This window comes from Panthera onca, chromosome C1, assembly GCF_046562875.1.
Source record: "Panthera onca isolate mPanOnc1 chromosome C1, mPanOnc1 haplotype 2, whole genome shotgun sequence".
NCBI classification, from domain to species: Eukaryota; Metazoa; Chordata; class Mammalia; order Carnivora; family Felidae; genus Panthera; species Panthera onca.
This window is the reverse complement of record NC_138346.1, coordinates 26,984,086-27,007,224: the sequence shown is the minus strand read 5'-3', so window position 1 is coordinate 27,007,224 and position 23,139 is coordinate 26,984,086. Positions and strand designations below refer to the sequence as shown.

General features: G+C 36.8%; 1 protein-coding gene across 12 annotated transcripts in view; it reads left to right on the top strand.

Moving 5' to 3' along the window:
- The window catches only part of UNC80 (unc-80 subunit of NALCN channel complex), a 230,940-nt gene that overhangs the window by 137,772 nt on the left and 70,029 nt on the right, over positions 1-23,139 (top strand). For 10 of the 12 annotated variants that reach the window (XM_078450929.2, XM_078450927.2, XM_078450924.2 and 7 more), the window contains 8 exons: positions 7,627-7,808; positions 8,315-8,446; positions 10,456-10,642; positions 11,260-11,391; positions 13,067-13,210; positions 16,244-16,344; positions 17,370-17,456; positions 21,039-21,222. In XM_078450929.2, coding sequence (XP_078307055.1) covers positions 7,627-7,808; positions 8,315-8,446; positions 10,456-10,642; positions 11,260-11,391; positions 13,067-13,210; positions 16,244-16,344; positions 17,370-17,456; positions 21,039-21,222 — 1,149 coding nt within the window. The remainder of the gene's footprint in view (positions 1-7,626; positions 7,809-8,314; positions 8,447-10,455; positions 10,643-11,259; positions 11,392-13,066; positions 13,211-16,243; positions 16,345-17,369; positions 17,457-21,038; positions 21,223-23,139) is intronic. The other 2 variants (XM_078450930.2, XM_078450922.2) reach the window with 1 other exon arrangement.

The window sequence follows — 23,139 nt, the reverse complement described above, 5'->3', positions numbered from 1 at the left end:
ACAACATAGCACACCAGGGAGACTATAATGATAACTATTAGGAGTATAATGCCAAGAGACTGAAGGGTGCTCCTCAACCAGGGTCTCCATGACCCAAACTAGTTGGTACCAGTTAATGTACCTGTTTTTAGCCAAGTGGCTTATTTGTTAATTTCTTGTATTTGCTACAATGCCAGATGTTTTGAGCCAGGTGCAGCAAGGGCTATTTTATCATGGCACAGAAGTTTCTGTGTTTAGCCAATAAGTAATCTGAAGCAATTTTATTATCTGAAACCACCTTACCAGGAAAATACAGAGATTTTGTTGTACAGCTATGGCCTTAGCAGTAGATGTAGCCATAGTTGTCAGGGCTGACAAGCACTGTCTTTACTGTTCATTAACAGAAAAAAGCAAGTAGCAAAAAGGCAAAAGGAATAAGTTTAATATTGGAGATGATGATCTTGATCTGCGATCTTGAGAAAGCTGTCCCCAAAATGCAATCTGTATCCGAGGAGGAAGCTCCCTAGTCAATTTTAAGGTTACATCTCCAGCTGGTATGCAGTTCCAAGAGTTTAGAGAAACTCTCTCATGAAGGATGTAGACCTACCATTCAAGTCCCTGAAGTTTGGCCGCCATCTGGGTAGTAAAGAGGAACTGGTATGGTCCCTTCCAAGGACATTCAAGGACAGTTTTTGTTCTTAATGATTCCAAATCAGAAAGTGGGGAACATTAGTTTGGGAGTGGTGGCCAGACATTTAAGGAAAATAGGAGATTCAAGATCTAGTTGGGTGTACAGATAAATAACCTCAATGACAATGAACAGGACTGGAATCTGATATTCACAAGTGTTACAATTTTTTACTGCAACATAATTTTTCCTTTACAATCATGTTCATTTCTATCAAAGATAATCACTGTAAGACTAATTAATTTGTTTGCAAAATAAATCTAGTTTCATTAAACTTATTAATGACCTTATTATTTACCTAAGTACAGCAGGAATAGTGATTGAACATATAGGCTTATTTCAAATCTGTTTTGCTGGAACTTTTTATAAGAATCATAGATTGGATTTTATCTTTTTTTTTTTTAACATTTATTTATTTTTGAGACAGAGAGAGAGAGAACATGAACAGGGGAGGGTCAGAGAAGGAGGGAGACACAGAATCTGAAACAGGCTCCAGGCTCTGAGCTGTCAGCACAGAGCCCGACGCAGGGCTCGAACTCACGGACCACAAGATCATGACCTGAGCCGAAGTCAGACACTTAACCGACTGAGCCACCCAGGCGCCCCTGTAGATTGGATTTTGAAAAACTCTCCAGGGGTGCCTGGGTGGCTCAGTAGGTTAAGTGTCCAACTTCAGCTCAGGTCATGATCTCATGGTTTTTGGGTCCGAGCCCCATGTCAGGCTCTTGCTGACAGCTCAGAGCCTGGAGCCTGCTTCAGATTCTGTGCCTGCCTCTCTCTCTTCCCCTCCCCAACTCATGCTCTGTCTCTCTCTGTCTCAAAAATAAAAAAACATTAAAAAAAATCAGGAAAAAACAAAAATAAAAACCTCTCCAGGCTGAGAAACCAAGAGAAGAACTCAATATGAGACTTCACCTGGAATACCTATAGATTTGGCTGAATTTCAATCTTCTTGAGGTCCCCAGGATATCTTGAGTTTCCTGGGCCTTCCCGGAAATGACCTTTCTTACTCACCTGGTAAGGTTGCAGGGAATCCTGTAAGCAAGGTACCAGGCCAGTTTTTCCAATGAGCTATTATTGGCTCCATAAAGTCAACCTTACTTCCTTAAAATTGTCTGGTCATATCTGATTTTATGCATGTTCTCAAATACGATATTCCAGTCAAAGTCTCAGTGATAAAACAAATGTTTCCAGTTGTGCCCTCTTATATGAAAAACAGGTTCTTATTGAACTTATGCAAATAATTACATTGTCATGAAAGTAAGAATACTCAATGAGTTTCTGAATTCTGGAGGAATCAGGTGAAGAGAAAAGTGAATGTTTTATTTCAATATGGTTTATAAAATTACTGTTAAGTCATAGATAGCTTAAGAGAAAAGAGAAAAAAGTATCTTTAAATCTGGAAAAATAAAACATTAAGGAACCAGCAATGTTTCAAAGAAAAAGTTATTTAAAATTTTAATCATCCTCATCAATACATTCAATCTCATATCATTAATTCTTGTTCTACTTGAATTGTTTTTCCATTAGTTCTGGAAATGCTTAACCAGTTCAGTTTTATGATCTTACCATGAATCTTTCTGAAGATGCTTTTTGTCAAAGCATCAGAATAAAACAAGAACTGTCTACAAATGACAAAAAGACTTAAAAAGTGGCCATGATTAAAGATCTGATGGGAGTTCATTTGGTAAAGAAAATGAGTTATTTCTATGGTATGCAATAATTTAGGATAATAATTGGACCATGAGAGTATTAACAACTTCCTAGAAACTTTGAACAGTTTCTGGAATACCTGTATTGGTAACATATATCCATACATATATAATTTAAGAATGTTTATTAACACTTCTTACTTGACAATGCTTCCACATAATTTAACATGCCAAATAAACCTAATTAGTTTAACATCTCTCTTCAGAGGCGAGAGACATTCTTTGAGATTTTCTAGGGGCCCTCTGGGAAAACCCAGTTACTTTGAAATCAAAAAGACTTCATTTAGAATTTGATTTTGGGAAGTTGCCAAAATGTCAAAAAGTTTGAACATTTGACTAAGTAGGATCTCAGATCATTATGAAATAATACTTAATTATCTATTTAAGCCACAATGGATTTTAAAGGTAAATACAGAAAGTTACATAGTTCTGAACCAAATTTAGCTCTTTTAATAATAAAAGGATTGAGTTTTTTTTGAGTTATTAAAGACCTGATAAAGACAACATAAAGCACAGTAAATTATTTTGGCAAGGCATAAAATCTTCATTTTCCAGGTAGATTATCCAAAAGGTAAAAAACAAACAAAAAAACAAAAAAAAAAAACACTTTTCACAATCTTTTATGAAAACCTAATAGTCCACGAAAAGTTTGGTTTTTTTGTTTTGTTTTGTTTTGTTTTGGTGAGACAAAACCAAATTCTAATTTTTTTACCAGTGTGTTTTTAATATTAAAACTCATTATTTAGGGGCGCCTGGGTGACTCAGTCAGTTAAGCGTCCGACTTCAGCTCAGGTCAGGATCTCACAGTTTGTGAGTTTGTGAGTTCGAGTTCCGCGTCTGGCTCTGTGCTGGCAGCTCAGATCCTGGAGCCTGCTTAGATTCTGTGTCTCCCTCTCTCTCTGCCCCACCCCCGCTCATACTCTGTTTCTGTCTCTCTCAAAAAAAAAAAAAATAAACATTTTAAAAAACCTCATTATTTAAAAACTTAAATACGTCCATTCCAACCACATGTAAAATTTCTTTTCAAAGATTCCTTTCTATAAGCCTTCAAACAATTCTTTTCACACCATTCAGATTTTGTTCTGTTTTTTGTTTGTTTTTGAACTTGAAAAACATTTCATTTAGTTTCTATATTTCTGAGAGTATATTTGATTTATATAAGTGCTTATTTATCTTTAATCCAATAAATAGAGTTCTTTACAAATTAATTTTGGCAATATCATCTGGAGTAGGAATATATCACACATCTGCAACATACATGCATAGACATACATAAATATATAGACAGACACAGAGATCTTGTAGCATTTGCTTTAAAATTTTTGCCATGAGACAGGTGTGATAATGCAAAACTGACTAGTTTATGAAAAAAACATTTGGATCTAAAGTGTGCTTCTGGCAGATAGAATAAGTTAAGATTACTTGCTCAGATGGCTAATTCTTTTACCGATATTTGTGGAAAAGGCTAAAGATTTTCATTCACCTAATTTCTCAAGTAGTCTCCTTTTTTTTTTTTTTTTTCTGATAAAAATCACCTCCCTGAAGTTTGCATTTCGACTTGGCTCTAGGTTTCTAGGGAAGACCAGATAGAACATTTACATCTCAAAGGCACACAGAAAGGATGTAAATTTCTTCAAGAAGGGCTTTTGTTCCCTAAATCCACATTTCTTATAATATCTGAAAGCCTTTTGAGATGAATAGGGGTTTAGAGATTGGTAGAGAAGATAGGTATGCTTTGTTTCTAGGGCTGCATTTCTGTTTTTGTTTGATAAGTAGAAGATAATTTATTAATTCCTCAAAGAACTATGTTGTAATTTGAACATCAAGATGCTTACCCAGCCATCCAGCTACATTATCCTCAAATTGCTTCTTTATATCTGGGAGATCAACTAAGATGGAAATCAAGATTCCTATGTTCTAGATTTATGACTGTGTTTCTTTGGAATGTTTTAGTAAATCCTTCCACAATGGCTTCAGAATGTTTCTATCCCTCCGGGCTCTTAGTTTCATTTTGACTTAGGAGAGAAGCCCTAAAAGAAAAAGTTTCTATGGAGCTCTGAATATCAATTTCCAATTTGGCCAACTTCTGACCAAGGCTGAATGAATGAATGAATGAATAAATCCTTTTGAATAATTTCTCAGGTTTCATCTGAGACAAATAGTAAATATTTCTGGCAGTACTGAACAACCCATGGACACAAGAGGGGACAAAGATGATGCAAAACATACTACCCTCCCCAAATCCAGAGCCATCCCAAATAACAATTATAGTGAGTGCCTGGCTGAGACCCTTTTTTCTTTAGGGCCTTTCATAAATGAATGAGCTTATCTGAGATGATTAAGTTATCCACTGTGGCTTCGTGATTCAAGACTATCTTTGGTAAGGTTAACCTTACTTGTTCAGCCTTAAAACAAAATTTTATTCACCTGCGGCCTCATATTAGACCAGTCCAGTTTACTTCTGACCCCAGACCCAGTCCAGTTTCTAAATCTGAATCAGTCCTTGGAACCCAGTCTGACCCAGGCTAACTCAGGCCAGTTTCCAGACCCAATACAGAAAAAGAAATGCTCAAATAAAGTCTATAAGCCCATAATGCAGAAGCTGCAGAGCTAGGATCCAGGACCAGGTAAGAGACTTACCCATAACCTCTGGAGGTAGGTAGCAAGAAAGCAGCAAGTTCAGGAGCTCCATAGGTACATATACCTGGTTGCTCATTGCTCCTGGGGGCCATCAGGGTCCCCTTTGGTTCCCTCTCGTGACACCAGAACTGTTAAAAGATAAACTGGGGTATACTAAAAATTTGAAGAGTTTATTTGAACAAAAACCAATTCAAATTGGGCAGCACCCAATGAGAAGTTGTTAGAAGCACTCCCTAGGAAACCATTTTTAACATCTGCTTATAGATTCACCTCATTCTTTTTAATGGCCACCAAATATTTCATTGAATGAACGGGCATAATAATTTATTTAACCTGGACCTACTAATGGGAATTTAGGTTTATTCTGGATTTTTATACTACACTGCAACAAATGTCTTGTAAAATATTTTTGTTCACATTAAAGCTTAGATTTTTGCTTCTCTACCACATGTTTCTCAGGGAGAGCTGTAGGGAAGGGCACACTCCCCAGGTATGAGACAGCCATGGAAACTTTCATGTAAGATATGAACAGGTAGACCGGGCTTTAATAAAAGCTAGAAGAAGATGGTGTATGCAAAGCCACATGGGCTGTGGAAATGCATGGGACTTATTTGGAAAGCATGAAGAGGAACTGAGACTGGGGTGGCTTTTGTAGAGGAGTCCCCAGTCCATTATTAGATAAGTGAGTGGGACTCAGATTGTAACAGACCTTGAAAGACACACTTGGACGTATGGACTTTCCATTGAACTGTGGGAAACCACTCATGGGTTCTGAGCCAATGAGTAATGTCATATACAGAGGATGTGTTGTTACCAAGTCGAATGTGGCAGCAATGAGTGAAGTAGTAAGGCGACATATAGCCAGTGATGTGACATTAAAGCTAATAGGAAAAAGTCAAAGGTAGAGATAAACTGGGGGGGAAATCTGATCTATGTGGTCTCTGAAGCAGTAAGAGTGGATGAGATATCCAAGGGAAGAATCTATAGAGAGGAAAGAGCAGAAGGATGAGCACTAAGCCATTGACCTTCTCTACCTTCAGAGACAGGAAGAGGAGCAGCCAGCAGAATACCCTGAAAAATGACCAGAAAAGTAGGAGAAAAACTCAACCTCAAACCATGGAAGCCAAAGAGGAGAGCTCATCAGAGAGATTTTTATGAAGGTGTTAAAAACTGAAAGGAAACAAATGCTGTAAAACAAACAAACAAACAAAACCACTGGGTCTACTGATTAGTGATCATTACCAGAAAATTGCTTCAGGACAGAGATTGAGGTAGAGCTCCAACTGCAATAATGTAAAGAGCAACCATGGTGTTTAAAAGTTGAGACAGAGTAGAGTACACTTTGAAGAAAAGTAATGGAAGGAGACAGAGTGGAGATTTAAGGAACTAGTAGGATAAAGAAAAGTATAATCAAAAGCTAATGGTCACAGTAGCTAACATTTCTTATAGAACTAACTATAGCACACCAGTTGTCTTACTGGATCCTTGAAACCACTATTTTATAGATGAGCAAACTGCAACTAAGAGAGTCAAAGGGCTTATCCAAGTGCACACAGTTCAGAATCAGCAGGGCTGGGAAACCAAACCCAGGTCTTCTGACTGCACACACATAGATGTCCCTCCCATATGCCACATTGTCTCTAAAAAATGAAACCTGCTTTAGAAGTGTGTAGACTTCTCGTGTCACAGAGCACTTTCTCATACATTATTTTATCTTATTTTGACAACAAATTTGGAGGCAGCTATCATCATCGTCATCATCATCATTGACCTTCTGACCCTAAAGAAACAGAGGCTGAGAGAAGTTGAGAGGTTCTCCTAAGGACACATAGCAGAGAGGTTTCAGACCTGGCACTCAATCCTAGCTACCCTAACACAATTGTCTAAGTATTTTTTTGATGATCCAGGAAAAAGTACAAGAGAGATTTTTAAATTATGTTTTTATGATTGACACTGGCTCATTCATCCATGCTACAGAGTGTCTTTTTCTGCCCCATTATTCATTAACTTTGTAACTTATCAGGGCACTTGACCTTTCTCATATTGATATTTGGCTTTCCCCAAAATTAAAAACAACAATGGTATCATGATTCATGAAATCTCCTTGGGCTTCTTGATCTTTTCTATCTCTCAGAAGGGTAGATGTTTCTAATACAGTCTACAATGTGGATTTTATTTTTAATATAATGTAACTGGGACAGTTTTTAATGGACATTTTTACATACTGTCCCTGGATTACTATGAGATGACTCTTACCATTTTCTAAAAAGGATATTTTGGTATATAATTGCCTTTTTTTCATTTGCTTCCTCACATATTCACTTTGCACTGTGAGCCAAAGGAAGATTTGCTTGGAATGAGGTATTCTACTGAAATACCACACTGTCACTGCCCTCACCAGATATAGGAAAATTGTGGATGGCACAAAGTATTATGTTTGGTTTCCAGCAGCTGAAATAAGATGTGCTTTTGCCAATGCCGGTGGCCTGGCTGCATTAGCTCAGGAGTCATTTGCAAGACACAAGAATAGCTCCCCACTTGTCCCCATCCCCAAGAACCAACCAAATTTAAAAGATGTGTAGCTGACAAATTGTTGGCCGTCTCTAGCTGCCATGTTCCTGCTGTGTGCGGTGAAAGTCCCTGAGGCTGTGTCTGACATGTTGATGTCAGAGTTCCACCACCCAGAGACTGTACAGAGACTGAATGCTGTTCTCAAGTTCCACACACTCTGGAGGTTTCGCTACCAGGTCTGGCCCCGGATGGAGGAAGGAGCACAGCAGATTTTTAAGGTGAGGGATACTTTCCCCATAGGAATTAGATTAGCAAACTAACCCAAGACTTGTTTAAATCCTTGAACCTCAAATCCATGGTGTGTGGCCCAAGAGGTGCTTCTTTTTCTCTCTGATTATGTAAGTAAACCTAACTCATATATGCATGAATTCTTGTTTTAATAATTGAAATAGAGAAGAGTGGTAAAGTAAGAAAATCAATGTTCTATAAACCTCAAGATCCCACTACCATCCCAAGAGGTAAACATAAAAATTTGGGGTATAAACTTTTAGACACTTCGCTGTATCTATACACGTAGATGTTTTTTTGGAGGATGGAGTAATTAACACAAATAAAGATCATAGAGTTAAAACCTTTCATTTTTTAATGAATAAGCTGAGACCCAGAGATGTTCATCCTGTGCTCTATAACATCATGTACTCTATAATATTATTTCATAATTATACTTCAGACCCATTCTAGCTTATTTTTCACCTGACTTCATTTTTCTGATGTCAACTAACAGATCCCACCTCCCAGTATAAACTTCACCCTGCCCTCACCAGTGCTTGGAATGCCATCCGTCCCAATGTTTGACCCCCCATGGGTCCCTCAGTGCAGCGGGAGTGTCCAGGACCCCATTAATGAAGACCAGTCTGTGAGTAACAGGCATTTTCTCGTATCTTCAGGCTCCTTGGTGTACATGTAAGAGAGAAGGACAATGAGTATGTGAGACAGTTTGTTAATTCTTGTCATAAGAATGGAATAACAACACAGAAAATCAGCCATGAAAATCATAAAAGGTCATTGTTCTTATGAATAGAATCATAGTCTCAATAGCAGCCACCTTATACAGCTGTTAAAAACATTGGGCATTGATTTCTTGGCCAAGGGTAGCACTTTTGTCCCTAGTTATTATAAAACAAACACATTCGTTTAACTGGTAATTCACAAGCTACCCAAAAGTTAATGAGAGTGACCCTGGATAAAAAAAGGAACTGAATTGGCAGTTCTTTTTTCTTTGTTTGGATGTTGGTCTGTTCTTCATTTTGTTGATCATTAGTATCATCATCACAAATATCGCTCTGAGACCTCAGGTCTTAATGTACTTTAATGTGACACTCTATATGTAATACAATTCATAAACAGCTAAGTTTAGAACATGGCATATTCATAGAACCAAGAATATATGCCTTTTGAAAAAAATGAGTCTTCAAAGTATGCTTTTTTCACCTGTTGAATAGCATTTTTCTAAATTACAAGAGTAATGTAGAAAATATGGAAAATAAAGCAAAAAAGGAGAAAAAGAACATACGTCTTTGCACAAATCTATGATTATTTTCTTGCACAAATTCCCATGGAATTAGGGCAATTGGTATATAAATATTAAAGATTTTAAATACACCTCACAAAATAACCCCAGGAAGATTTTATCATTTTACCCACGTAAAATAGAATAGGAAAGTGTTTTGTCTTTATTCAAATTAGCTAGTATTATTTTTTAATGCCACTTTGATTGACAAAAAACAAAGTCATTGGTTTTTTTTGTTCACAATTCTTTAAAAAGTTTGTTGGATATATGAAGTTAGCTTGAACGTTTTTGCACATCACATATTTTCTTGACATTGTAGTTCTCTTTGGAGAACTGTTTGTTTGAGCTCTTAACCCATCAAAATATTTTAATTCTTCTGCATATAGTACTTTTGTATCTGATGGTGTTAATGCCAAAGAGAAAGGCACACCTGGTTTTTTCTCCGTATATACAATAAATCCAGCATCTGAACCCCTGGCATAAGAATCCTTGATTTGTCTCCTGAATAGACAATGGATTCATTTGAGCCAAACACACTCTCTATCACAAGTTCACAATGAATTTGAAGCCAAGACCCCTGATTCGATAGGGTTCTCTTTCTCTCATTACATAATTCTTACCTTACCTTAATATAATAAATCAGTTTAACCCCTAGCTCTGCAAATAAATTGCCATGTGGCCTATCTAATGCCCTTAATTGCTATTGTGCCATTCTGCATAGGAAACCTTTAGTCTTATGTTAAGATCCTGAATTCAACCTTAGTAACACTATCAATTCTCATTATTTCTATTCACTAACTTTGTTTCTACAAATATTGTTAAGTATTTACAGTGTCCCACTGTATTTACCTGCAATAATTAAATATTTACAGTGTGGTAGTTAGTCAGGATACAAAAATAAAATAAATCATATAATTAATTGTTTTATGTAAGAGATAGCTCTCTTTCCTCCTCCTTTCCATGGTTCTTTCTCTTTTATTAACCTTTATGAAATAAATGTCCTTCATTTAAAATCATTTCAAAAAATTATGGAAAGGAATAAATATTAAACTTCTTTATTTCATTTTAATGTTTAAAGAGTGGATCATTGATATCACCCCAAATTCTAAAGGTGAAATACCAAAACTTATAGATATTCTTGAAGAATTATTCTCATTGAATGAAAATGAATAGCTTAGTTACATACAACCTGGAAATCTGATAGAAAAACAAATAGCCATGAAACTAGGCCATGGGTGCCCTACCATTTCCTGAGAACAAAGTACCACATTTTGTAATTCTATTGAAACACTCTTTATGTCTATGACCTTGCAAAACAGTTTCTATAAGATCAACTGGTCTTCATGTCTCCACAGAAATCCTTTTCAGCCCGTGCTGTGTCCCGCTCCCATCAGAGAGCAGAACACATCTTAAAGAACTTGCAACAGGAGGAAGAGAAGAAACGTCTTGGTAGAGAAGCCAGCCTCATCACCGCCATCCCCATCACCCAGGAGGCTTGCTATGAACCCACCTGCACACCCAACTCAGAACCAGAAGAAGAAGGTGCCCTCTATACATGGGACTTCTTGGGGGGCTCAGTCTCAGGGAATGAAAAGGACTTGCTTTGAAATAAACATTTCTGTGATATAAGGTGGTATGCACCCTCTTTCTCTCTCACCTCCTGACACTATCCAAGAAAGAGGAGGGAAGTTGTTCTTTTCTTAATTGCTAGAGTTGGCTTGTTTACAGAGGAGGAAGTTAGTCACATTGAATGAACCAATATGATAATGAACCAAGAAGTGATTATGATTCAGAGAACAGCTAAATCCAGAGTGTATATTGAAGTGAATGCAATCAATCCTTCATCATTAAAAATGGGGTTAGTCCATTTTAACTATCAACCTTGACAAATGCGGCCAATTTGTTGGTTGGTATCAGAAAATAATTTATGAACCATTCTAATTAAGTGATTCTCTGCCCAGCTTTTGTAGAATCTATGGGACAAAGTTTCTGCCTTTCTTTCTAAAATATTTTTTTCCATTCATAAGTACACTCTAACTTACTTAAGCCTTATGCTCTGAGAGCAGTATACACCTGTGATATAAGTACAGCTATAGTTGTGACGATGATGACTTTTTTGTTACAAAACCAAAGGTTACATTCCTCATTTTCTTTGCCAGTAGAAGAAGTCACCAATCTGGCATCCCGTCGACTGTCTGTGAGTCCATCCTGTACCTCCAGCACTTCCCATAGGAATTATTCCTTCCGCCGAGGGTCAGTCTGGTCTGTGCGTTCAGCTGTCAGTGCCGAAGGTGTGTCTTCTTAGAAATTTGTTATTTATTGCTTATGACTTGTGTGTGTTTTGAAACATTTTCCAGTTAATATTATTATTATACTTCACCACACTGTCTTCATTAAATAACTTGTTTTATGACTCAAAGTTCAAAAAATAAATATTAGATTAAGTGGTACTCTTTTTTTTTTTCCCAGCAATTTACCCTTTATAAATTGGCTCTATATTAACTACATTATAAGTAATCATATTGCTGATGGGTTTCATCCCTGGCTACACATTACAATCAACTGATGAGCTTTAAAAAAATACCCAGGCCACACCCAAGATCAAATCAGAATTTCTAAGAATGGGACCCACACATCAGTATTTTTAAAATCTACTCGGGTGGAGATTCCAATGAGTGGCCAAGACCCACTAGAATGCTATAGGATGCTGTTCTGGAATAATTGAAAAATCAAAGGAAGACCACAACTCATGTTACTTCTGTAATGAAATCTGATTCCAGGGGGGAAATGTGATATCCTTCAATTCCAAGAATTTAAAAAGTATGTTTTCTCTACTCATGAATAACTGTCTGGGACTCACTGCCTCGTGATAACATAAATTTCATTACTGATTTATAAAGTTATTAGAAAGTTGTACAGAAACCAGTGGTTCTCAACCCTCGGCTGCACAACCCTCAGGAACTTCAAAAATGACCGATGTGGATTAATCACAACTTATAGGGATTGGGCCAAAGGCTCATTTATACTTTTTATCACAGATATAATTTTCTTGAGATATGATTCATGTACCAAAAATATTCACTCTTTTGAAGTATACAATGCAATGGTTTTTAGTATATTTATAGAGTGTGAATAGAATGATGATTATCACCTCTCATTTTAGAATGTTATCATCATCCAAAAAGAGACGCTATACCCATTAGCAGTTGTTCCTCATCCACACTTTCTCTAATCAGTGGCCATAAATAATCTATCTCCCATTTTTATGGATTTGCTTTTCCATACATTTCATATAAATGGAGTCATATAATATATGGCCTTTTGAGACTGGATTCTTTCACTCAGCACATTTTCAAGGTTCATCCATGTTGTCTCATGTATCAGTTCTTTGTCCCTAGACAATGTTCCATTATATAGATATACCACATTATTTATAAATTCACCAGTTAGTGGACATTTATTTCCACTTTTTGACTATTATAAATTATACTACTACGAACAGTGATGTACAAGTGTGGGGTACACTGCCAAGCTATTTTCAAGATCAGCTGTGTCATTTTACATTCCTTCCAAAAAGTATGAGGGTTCTGATTACTCCACATACTTGAATAATCAAAATCATCTTGGAAATGAAGAACAAAACTGGAAGACTCACATTTCCCAATTTCAATACTTACTGTAAAGCTGTAGTCATCAATACTGTGTGGTATTGACTAAAGATTGACAGTAAATCAATGGACTAGAATTGAATGACTAGAAGTAAACTATTACATTTATGCCGCTGTCATGTTTAAAAGGGCACCACGAAACCCCAATAAGGAAAGAAGAGTCTCTTCAACAAAGGGTGCTGAGGCACCTAGATATCTATAACCAAAAGGATGTTAAATAAGCAAGCTTTGAACTGAGAAATGTTGCACTGGGATTACAATACTGAGAAAAGCCCTCCAATGATGTCTCTCTCTTCAGATGAGGAGCACACTACTGAACACACACCAAACCACCATGTGCCTCAGCCCCCTCAAGCAGTGTTCCCAGCATGCATCTGTGCAGCCGTGCTGCCCATTGTTCATCTAATGGAGGATGGTGAGGTGCGGGAAGATGGCGTAGCAGGTATAGCTTTGACTAGTAAACCCATCAATAACTCTCACAAAACACTGAAGCTGTTATCTGATGGAGGACAGTAGGATGCTTTCGAAGACATTAACTACTGGTCACATGTTGATTTGTTTTATGTACAAACTACAATTACAGATTTGTAGTATACTATACTAACATGATCACTGTCTTCATCTCCTTGTCCCACTAACTTTATGACCAAGAAGTTGCATTTGAAATACATACTTGGGTCTAGGAGTGTTATTTACGACTAGAAAACTGCATAACACTTATTTGACCCCGTGGACATCAGATGGCAATTCCGGCCACCTTGGAAATCTTAGCTATTAGCTTGACACCACCGATGCCATCTGTCCCACTTGATTACCTTTCCAGAGGTACTAATCTAAAGACAATAATTGCAAAATGAAATGATAAACTATGGGTAAAGATGAGTAACATTTGTGACAGATAACAGGTTGATATTTCTAATGTTGTTATTAAAAAGCCCATAGAACTCAATAATGATGTTTTTAAAGCCCAACAGAAAAACGGGCAAAGGATATAAATACATGGCCCAATGGCCAATAACATCTGTAAGCAACATTGTTGTTTAAGACAACAATAGAAACTTTATATTTCAGCCAAAAAATTGCAAAGCTTTTTTTTATTTTATTATGTTTTTATTTGAGTATAGTTGACATACGATGTTATATTACTTCCAGGTACACAACATAGTGATTCAACTTTTCTGTATGTTATGCTATGCTCAAGTACAGCTACCGTGAAAAAATTATTCTAAATGAAAATACCCATAGTTGGTAAAGATTCAGGGAAAAAAGAAACCTCACACCTTGCTGATGGGAATATAGAATTCAATACAAGCATTCTGGGAACAAAGTTTCACAATAGGTGTCAAAAACCTTAAAAGTGTGAAAGCTCTTTGATACAGATTTTGACTTCTAGCAATTTCCTAGGGCAACGAGGGCTATATAAGGGTCTTTATAGGTTTCTACTTATTGTACATTATTTAAAATAACAAATATTTGAGAAGAGTTTAAATTTCCAGCAAGCAATTAGTTAGATATGGTACCTCCATATGCACATTAGAAATAACATTCTAGTAGAATATTAACATTAAGTTTTTAATATATTGCTAAGTAAAAAACTGAGTGCCAAGGAATATTTTCTACATATTATTTAAAACTACATGTAAATAAAAATTTCACATGTATGAGAGGACATATTGCAAAATGTTTATAAGTTGTTTCCATGATTTGTAGTCTTACTGTCAGCTGTCTTTTTCTGTCTTTTTCATTTTATTCAATTAGAATAAAGATAATATGCTAAGATAGTTTTGCAACCAGTTTTGACCTAAGAAAAACCTACACCTATTTTAATTATTTATAAAGACACACAGAAACTAAAGCTTATATTTACATATCTCTTGTTCATATTATTTATTTATATAGCCCATACTTTTAATTGGAAGGTTAGTTTCTAATGCAAAAAGATGGTATCATTTATGCAAAATATAGACCGAATGACACATTCATGCTGAATTCCATATTTATAGTTTAGAACACTAAACTAATTAAACCATTTAGACTAAAGATCATCTAGTGCTTATCTACCACTGACTTCTACCCACCTGCTTTCCTAGCTTGGGCACTTCCAGGCAGTCTTGGCCTGATTGTTTTCCCCAAAGTAGTAGAAGCACTTTCTTCACATCAGGAATAATTATTTATTCCTAAGACATCCTCATAGGAGTGGGAACCTAATTACCACTGGCTTAACTACTTCATCTCACTAAAGGAGATACTATTTAAAGCATTCACATGAACAGTAAAAGATCATCTCTAATTCATATGCATTATAAACCAAAACACATTTTCTAAGAACCAAATAATTACTTTAGAAATTTCTCCATGCAACCAATATTAAAATATGACTTTAATTTGACAAATATTTATCACTCCTAAAATTAGGGTAATTTCCAAAACAAAGATTCACTAATGTAGTCTTTCTTTTTATTTTATTCATTTTTTAAAATGTTTATTTATTAATATATTTTTGAGAGAGGGAGGGAAAGAGAGAGAGAGAGCAAGGAAGGGCAGAGAGAGAGAGAGGGAGAAACAGAGAATCTCAAGCAGGCTCCATGCTGTCAGTACAGAGTCTGACACCAGGCTTGATCTTGCAAACTGAGATCATGACCTGAGCCGAAATCAGGAGTCAGGTGCTTAAACAACTGAGCCACCCAGGCATCCCTCTTTCTTTTTAAATTGAGATATAATTGTCATATAGCATTGTGTTAGTTTTAGGGGTACAATATAATACTTTGATATATGTGTATGTTATGAAATGTTACCACAATAAGTTTAGGTAATACCCATTACCACACGTAGTAACAATTTTTTACCTTATAATGAGAACTTTTAAAATATACTCTCTTAGCAACCTCCAAATAAGCAATACAGTATTGTTGACTCTAGTCACCATGCTGTATATTACATCCTCAGGATCTATTTATCTTATAATCAGAAGTTTTTACCTTTTGACCACCTTCAAACATTTACCTTACCCCCTCTTTTGGGAATCACCAGTCTGGTCTCTGTATCTATGAGTTTGGTTTATTTTAGACTCCACATATAAGTGAGATCATACAGTATTTGTCTTTTTCTGTCTGAATTATTTCATTGAACATAATGCCCTCAAAGTCCATCTTCATTATCACAAATGGCAAGATTTCTCTCTTTTAAGGCTGAATGATATATCACTGTAAATCACAAATGTATTCTTTACAAAAGCAATTCTAAAATCTAAAGACCACCCTATACTTTTTCGTTACCTTTTCTTTATAGGTGAAAATGTTCAGAAACAAGTAACAGTGAGAACAAATACCTACCTTTCAACAGAAAAAGTGTTTACAGAACATTGTTAAGGCAAAAAAAAAAAAAAAGATACTAATTAAAATCTTAGTAAATTGTTTGAATAGTTTATCTAATACTTTATTTAAGACAAATGCTCAATGTCTTCTCTCTTCTGAAGTGAGTGCTGTGGCCCAACAAGTCTTATGGAATTGTCTAATTGAAGATCCATCGACGGTTCTTCGACATTTTCTGGAAAAACTGACCATCAGCAATAGACAAGTAAATTCTTCTTTCTTTGTAGTATAGCTGTGTAGCACTGTGGGTGAACACTGTTAAAAGCAAACAATGGATTTCGTAGTGCTATGCATAGAACATCAATTTCTGATACACAGCAAATAAGTTCTTTGGGAAATGGTAATGATGAGCAGTACTAAACCTTGCTGTTTTCTTTCAAATTTGTCCATGTACTGATGTCTCCATTTGTGTTTGGTGCACTGGTAGTGATGAACCTAAGTTACTGAAAGATTTTCAGTCTTTTAAGCAAAGATTAAATTCAGTATAGTGTTCTTAGTAATGAATATATTTATTAAATTCTGATTGCTTAGTAGTCTGTGATACAGGTGGGATTATTAGAATATGTTGAAACTATCCATTAATCAAGACAATCTAATTCAGCAGGCCACCTGTGTAAAAAGGTTATGACAAATAAAGTAGTTTTCTGAGCAATGGCAAAACACACTGATGATTGAAAGTATTTGTTCATTTCTGTGTTATGGTCTTGTTCTATAGAAGATCAAGTTCAGTTTCTGAAAGGTAAGGTGACTTACAGACATCTCTATTTATTCCCTCTTGACCTAACTTTATCTCTTTGACTCAAAACCCAGGAAGCAGACCTGTGAAGTCCATGAAACCATGTATATTTAATGGTATCTCAAGATAGGTCTGCCTGACATTTGCATCACACCTGGAAGTCATAGCAAATAGAATTGGCTAAATATATACCTTTCCTGTGATTTGCCTGTGACCTATAGACACGGTCTCACTTTTTATTAAAAAAAAAAAAAAGAAAGAAAAGAAACTTGTCTAACTACTGCTCAGTTATTTCAGATTGGCTCCTAAGCAAAGGTGTTACTGTTGGTTTAAATACTGTTTAATAAGTATCACATATACTATATTAAAATGCTGAACATAATAGAAATCAACATGAGGGAAAAGCAGGAACCTCCCCCACTTTTTAAGAATTTAAATTTATGTCCTACAGCATGGTAGCTGAACGAGATGTGGACATTCTGTTCTTCTTTCAGGATGAGTTAATGTACATGCTGCGGAAACTTCTCTTAAATATTGGAGACTTTCCTGCCCAGACATCTCACATCCTATTCAACTACTTGGTGAGTTTCAGCCTCCAGTAAGTTGTAAATGTTCATTTCCAATTAGGAAGCAGCAACATGAGGAAAAACTCATAGGAAACTTTTTCAATAAACCCCCCCATTAATTATGTGACTGGAGGTAAACCATGGTCAGCTAAATTCACCCCTGTTTGTATAGGGAAGCCCCTCCTGACACTCTGCTTGGCATGTAGTAGGCACTCAATAAACATGCATTTCATCTCTGCCTTCCTTTGGCACTATACAACTTCCTTATGTTGCTTCTTAGTTTGGGTTTTCTGTTGTGAAAACTTATATGTCATTTTAGTCATTTTTCCCTTTTTCTATCTTGCTTTTTAAAACACACACACACACACACACACACACACACACACACACACAGAGGCAAATAGTTGCCCTAGATGGAAAGTATTTGTGAGTGTATTTTTCCATAGTGACTATCTTTGCTTTAAACCATACTGACAGCTCCTTCCTGAACCCTCTAGAATTTACCAGTTTCTTTAGGATGTTATACCCTAAATGGATATGCAGTTTTGGGGCGGTTAGCCTGATGCCTGTTCTTTGAAACTGCACCTTAATCCAGACAGACAGATAGCCAAGTGAATGTCTGCATTGGGAGAACTTTCTCCCTCACTATTGTCAGTCTTCTAGCAGGTAGGGAAATAGAAGCGGAATCCAAATGCATCTGCAGCGAAATGATAAATTTAACATTACAGCTCCTCTGTGCAGAGAAAATTTGTAATCCCTTTCTCTTGTCTGTGACTGATTTGGTTTTCCTCATGAGTGCCCACCAGCCGGGTGACAAGGGAAAGAATATAAATAAGTGTCCAAATCCACTTTTAAGTTCAGACTGATAAAAACGTATAAATAGTAACTTTGGATAGCATTCGGTCTTTCCTGGCTAAAAAAAACCCCTAGGAATCCTATTTTTTTTCCAACTTCTTTCGTCTGTAAACACTATGTGGAGTTGGAGAGAAAAAAGACCTTTGTTGTTGGAAGGTGGAGGAGGGACAGCATCCTCCAGACTGAGGCCCTTTGATATGGAAAAATGAAGCAAGCCACTCCATTCTGTTCACACAGAATTTATTCGGGGTAACTTACTGACGGGGGTGGGGGGGAGATGGAACAGACGCCAATCCAAGTGCTATGCAGCTCTTTTCCGTGAAGTCCACACCATCATCTACAGCTTTTATATAGAGCAAGGGCAATGAGGTGAAGTGAACAGGTAGTTATCTAAAGTGGTACCATCTGTGCACCAGAAGGAAGCTCAGAACAAGCTTTCCTGCCTTCTGGTCAGGGCATACATTAACCTCCAAGGGACCTGGAACATGTAGCCCCAAGGAAAATTACTGCATGAACACAAACAAGATGGAAGGACAAAATCGGAGTGAGTATTCTCAGCACTCCTACATTCGTTGAGCATTCTATCTATTATTCAACATTTGCTCTGGCTCCTCCCTTTGTGAGACAGCGTTCTTTATCTGGCTGGTTGCTAGATGCCTGGCTAGTGGAAACCAATGCCCATGGTTGCTATGACTTGGGTCCTGTGGGCTCCACGTGGTGCCTGCTGAGAGACAACCTCACCTCGGCTCGTGCTGGTGCTACACACACCTCTAAGTTTTAGTTGCATGTCCCAGATGGCTCCAGCTTAGGAAAGCCGCTGACTGGTGCAGTATGCTCGGTGACATCAGTCTGTGGCAATTCTATCCAGAAAGCTTTCCAGCCACACTTGATGCTACTTCTTGGTCCTGTCTACACCACGCAAAAACCAAAGGTAGGTTATTAAAGTCAAATGTCAGGGCCTTCCTCAGTTTAAGTATGTGACCTATCACGTGGCATCCAGGGTGATATTGAAAGGCCCTGAATTGAACCTTTGCTAGAGACCCAAAGACTGGAAGCAAAAGCCCCTTCAGGTGTCTGCCCATTCCCTTGGGTCACTGGGTAGGGGGGATACTTACCAGGACCATTGCTCTCCATTGTCTTTTAGCGCTGGGATAAGAAGATGGACATTCATTTCCGTTTTTGCCATACTCTCTTCTGTCAACTGAAAATAAACCTTATTGGCCCACATAGGTGCTCCCAGCTAGGTAACTGACTAGGTCAGTTAATAAAGAATAGGCCTGGCAACACTTTGGCTTTGCTGTATAATCCTATTGTACTTGAATATAAATTCTTGTTTTTGCATTTCTCTCTAAACCCTAATCTTTCCCCAAATCCCAAGCACATGGATGCCTTGAGTGGACTATAGAATAGGTCTTATACTTAGAACAGCAAAACAGTGAAGGGCAGAGTCATTTTTAAACCATTACCCTTATTATATATCTCTTTTCTCTAACGACTATTAAGGATGTGTATAGTGGGGATGTTGGGACCACTGACCCATCTCTTCCAGACTTTGTTAGAGACATTTCACTGCTTAACTTTGACCCATTGATCTTCACCCTGGGGTTTGAGCACATTTGGGAGCAGGGGATGTGAAAACTTTCAAAGGGATTTGGTGCCCAGATAGTTTTAAGGGAATAAATCTCCAAATCTTCAATTTACAAATATGCACTAACACTTCTTCAGTATGTCTGCCCTCTCAACCACTGTTCCTCTGCAGGCTCTCCCTGACCATCCCCAACACCACCAGACTGCATTGACAGATACATAAGAGAAAGAATCGAATGTGCTTCATGATTTTTAGAGAAGCCTCATTTCTGATGGATCAAGGCACTTTAAACCCATAGGACTTCCTGTCTTTTTCCTGTCTTTGGTAGATTTCTACTAGAGATGAGGTTTGGCCCTCATTCGGGTGTTTAGCCTACAGAACTGTCAAAGCAATTTTAGGTTAGTGACACCATAGGCTGATTCTTTCAAAATAACTAGAAAGTTTTCTAAGATTAAGAAATTTTTCAAGAAACAATAGAAAAAGCCGCAGTGGGGAAAAAATTTTACATAATTTCTTTATGATTTTTTGTGCACTGTTAAATAGGGTAGTTAAAACTTCTTTCATCAAATTTGTGGAAATACATATTCCAATATAGTCAATCCTCCCTTTATTTCAATGTATAGAGTGTTTAACATATTCTACTCCTATTAACAACAAAAAAATTACTTTATGATGAAACATTTTAAGTGTAAATTTAAACATGTACCAAAGGACACAGAGCTTTTCAAGATTTTAGGTGACAAGAACAAAAAACTCTTAAGTTCACCATTTAGCCAAGCAGAGTGTTCATTGGTTCAGACTGTTAGATATAATCCAAGCTGCAAATACTGTTTAGGCAAACATCATGTAGAGATTAATTTGGGGTGGCCTCAGTACTTGAGCTACCGAGGGACTTGAAGCCTGGAAAAACAATCTTCTGCTTTCCTCTTGAGAAATCACCATCTTAGTGATACACAAAAATATATGGCAACCTGTTCTGGTTGGTTTTCCAGTTATACCCTCTCTTGCTCATGCCCGTTGAAAGTATTAGAGGACCTGTTGAGCAGAGAATATGAAGGCACAAAAGAACATTTAATTAAGGAAAGAAAAGCCAAGGAAATGAGAATGTTTGCTCAGGATTACTGTGGCTTTGAGACCTCTTCCTGTTCTCTTAGGTGGGATTAATCATGTATTTTGTGCGGACCCCCTGCGAGTGGGGGATGGATGCCATTTCAGCCACTCTGACTTTCCTGTGGGAGGTGGTGGGCTATGTGGAAGGCCTCTTCTTCAAGGATCTGAAGCAGACCATGAAGAAGGAGCAGTGTGAGGTAAAGCTCCTGGTGACTGCTTCCATGCCAGGTAATCTGCTACTGCTTTGGGTGATATAACTTTTTTTTTTTTAAGAGTATAAATAACCCTTTTAAAGACCAACTGTCTCTCTCATTCATGAGAAAATTTTCAGAGTCCTGACCCCGGTGTTGAGTGCATCAAAGAATTTTTGTTTAATACGATCTGAAGAAATACAATAGACCCTTTAAAAGTCTGCAATTGCCAGATGAAAGGGGAGACATCAGAACTAAGATCCACGTGAATCAGCCCTTGAAGGGCTGCCAAGGTTGAAGATTTATTTAAGTCTATCGCAGAGGGCCAGTTGCACAGAAAGCCTTTTTGAATGAATGTTTGGCACTGCAAGGGGAATAATATTGTTTGCATGGCATGGACCCCAGATCTTTGTAAAGTGTATGAGAGGTGGCTTTATGAAAAATTGGAAAAGGGACAAGCAGGAAGAAGGAGAAGAACAAAAGAACATGAAGTGTGATGTAAACTCTAGCTGCAGTTCCTTTTCGCTTCTGATAACTGGTTTTTGTTCAAGATACGAATTCTGCCAAGTCTTTATCCTGGTGCAGTGACTAAGGAAATATGAGATGATACATGTATTAAAATTAAGAGAAAGACAAAATTATATCGAGATAAGAACACAGGGTATGGCAGGCCATGAAAGTCATGTTGCTGCCATTTATTATTTGTTCAATTAATATTAGCTAGGAAAAAGTGCATCACCTTTTCAGGCTGTCTTTACTCGTGTGTAAAATAAGGATGTGATTCATCATTCACAATCACGAGTAATCAATGAGTCTAGGTAGGTAAAACACGTGCTGTCGTAACTGACTCACAGCAAGCATTCCATAATGCTTGTTATCCAACAAAGTGATCAGTTTTTATTATAGCAAAGAAACTCATATTGTCATTCATATACTTAAAAACAGGTCATTAAAAATCAAGGTATTGGGGTGCCTGGATGGCTCAGTAGGTAAAGCATGTAGTTCTTAATCTCAGTGGTCATGAGCTTGAGCCCCACGTCAGGTGTAGAGATTGCTTAAATAAATAAACTTATAAAATAAATAAATAAATGCCAACATTCATTAAGAAAATAAGAATAAAAGTCAAGGTATTTCATAATGTTTGCAAAGACTTATAATGAATGAATGAAGTAGAAAAGTAGAATAAGTATTAACTCAGAGCCAAGTAGAATTGAGAAAATGTAAATTTAAACTACATTTTGGAAACTTGTCATGGTTTTGCTCATATCTCTTGTTTATATTTTTTCAACCATTATTGCAAGATCATCTCATTTAAAATAAGGGATATATTGTCGCAATGCTTAAGGTTTGAATGTTAACTCTTCTACTAAATAAATGTGTCTTTGTTACTTATACATTCTTACTTGTAAGAATCTATTTTCTTTGTTTTCTTATTTGTAGAATGAAAATAATAATACCCATACCATAGGGTTGCTGTGAGATTTAAATATAATTTTGCATATAAAATACATGTAAAGTTATCAGGAATTCCATAAATGGTAGCTATTGTTATTTAATAAGTAAATATTGTTTAAATTTTTTTCATGCTTATTTATTTTGAGAGAGAGAGAGACAGAGCACAAGCAGGGTGGGGCAGAGAAAGAGGGAAAGAGCGAATCCCAAGCAGGCTGTGTGCTTCAAGGGCAGAGCCCCATGTGGGGCTCGATCCCACAAAACGTGAGATTATGACCTGAGCTGAAATCAAGAATTGGACACGTAACTGACTGAGCCACCCAGGTGCCCCTGATAAATAAATATATTTAAAACATATATTTAACTATAAATAAAGGAGTGATATTTGTTCAGTGGATAATTTACCTTAAGCACTCACTAACAGTAACAATCATAACAAGAAAAACATCAGCCTATTGATAATATTTTAATATTTTATGCCTTAAATATAAACTTTCTTATA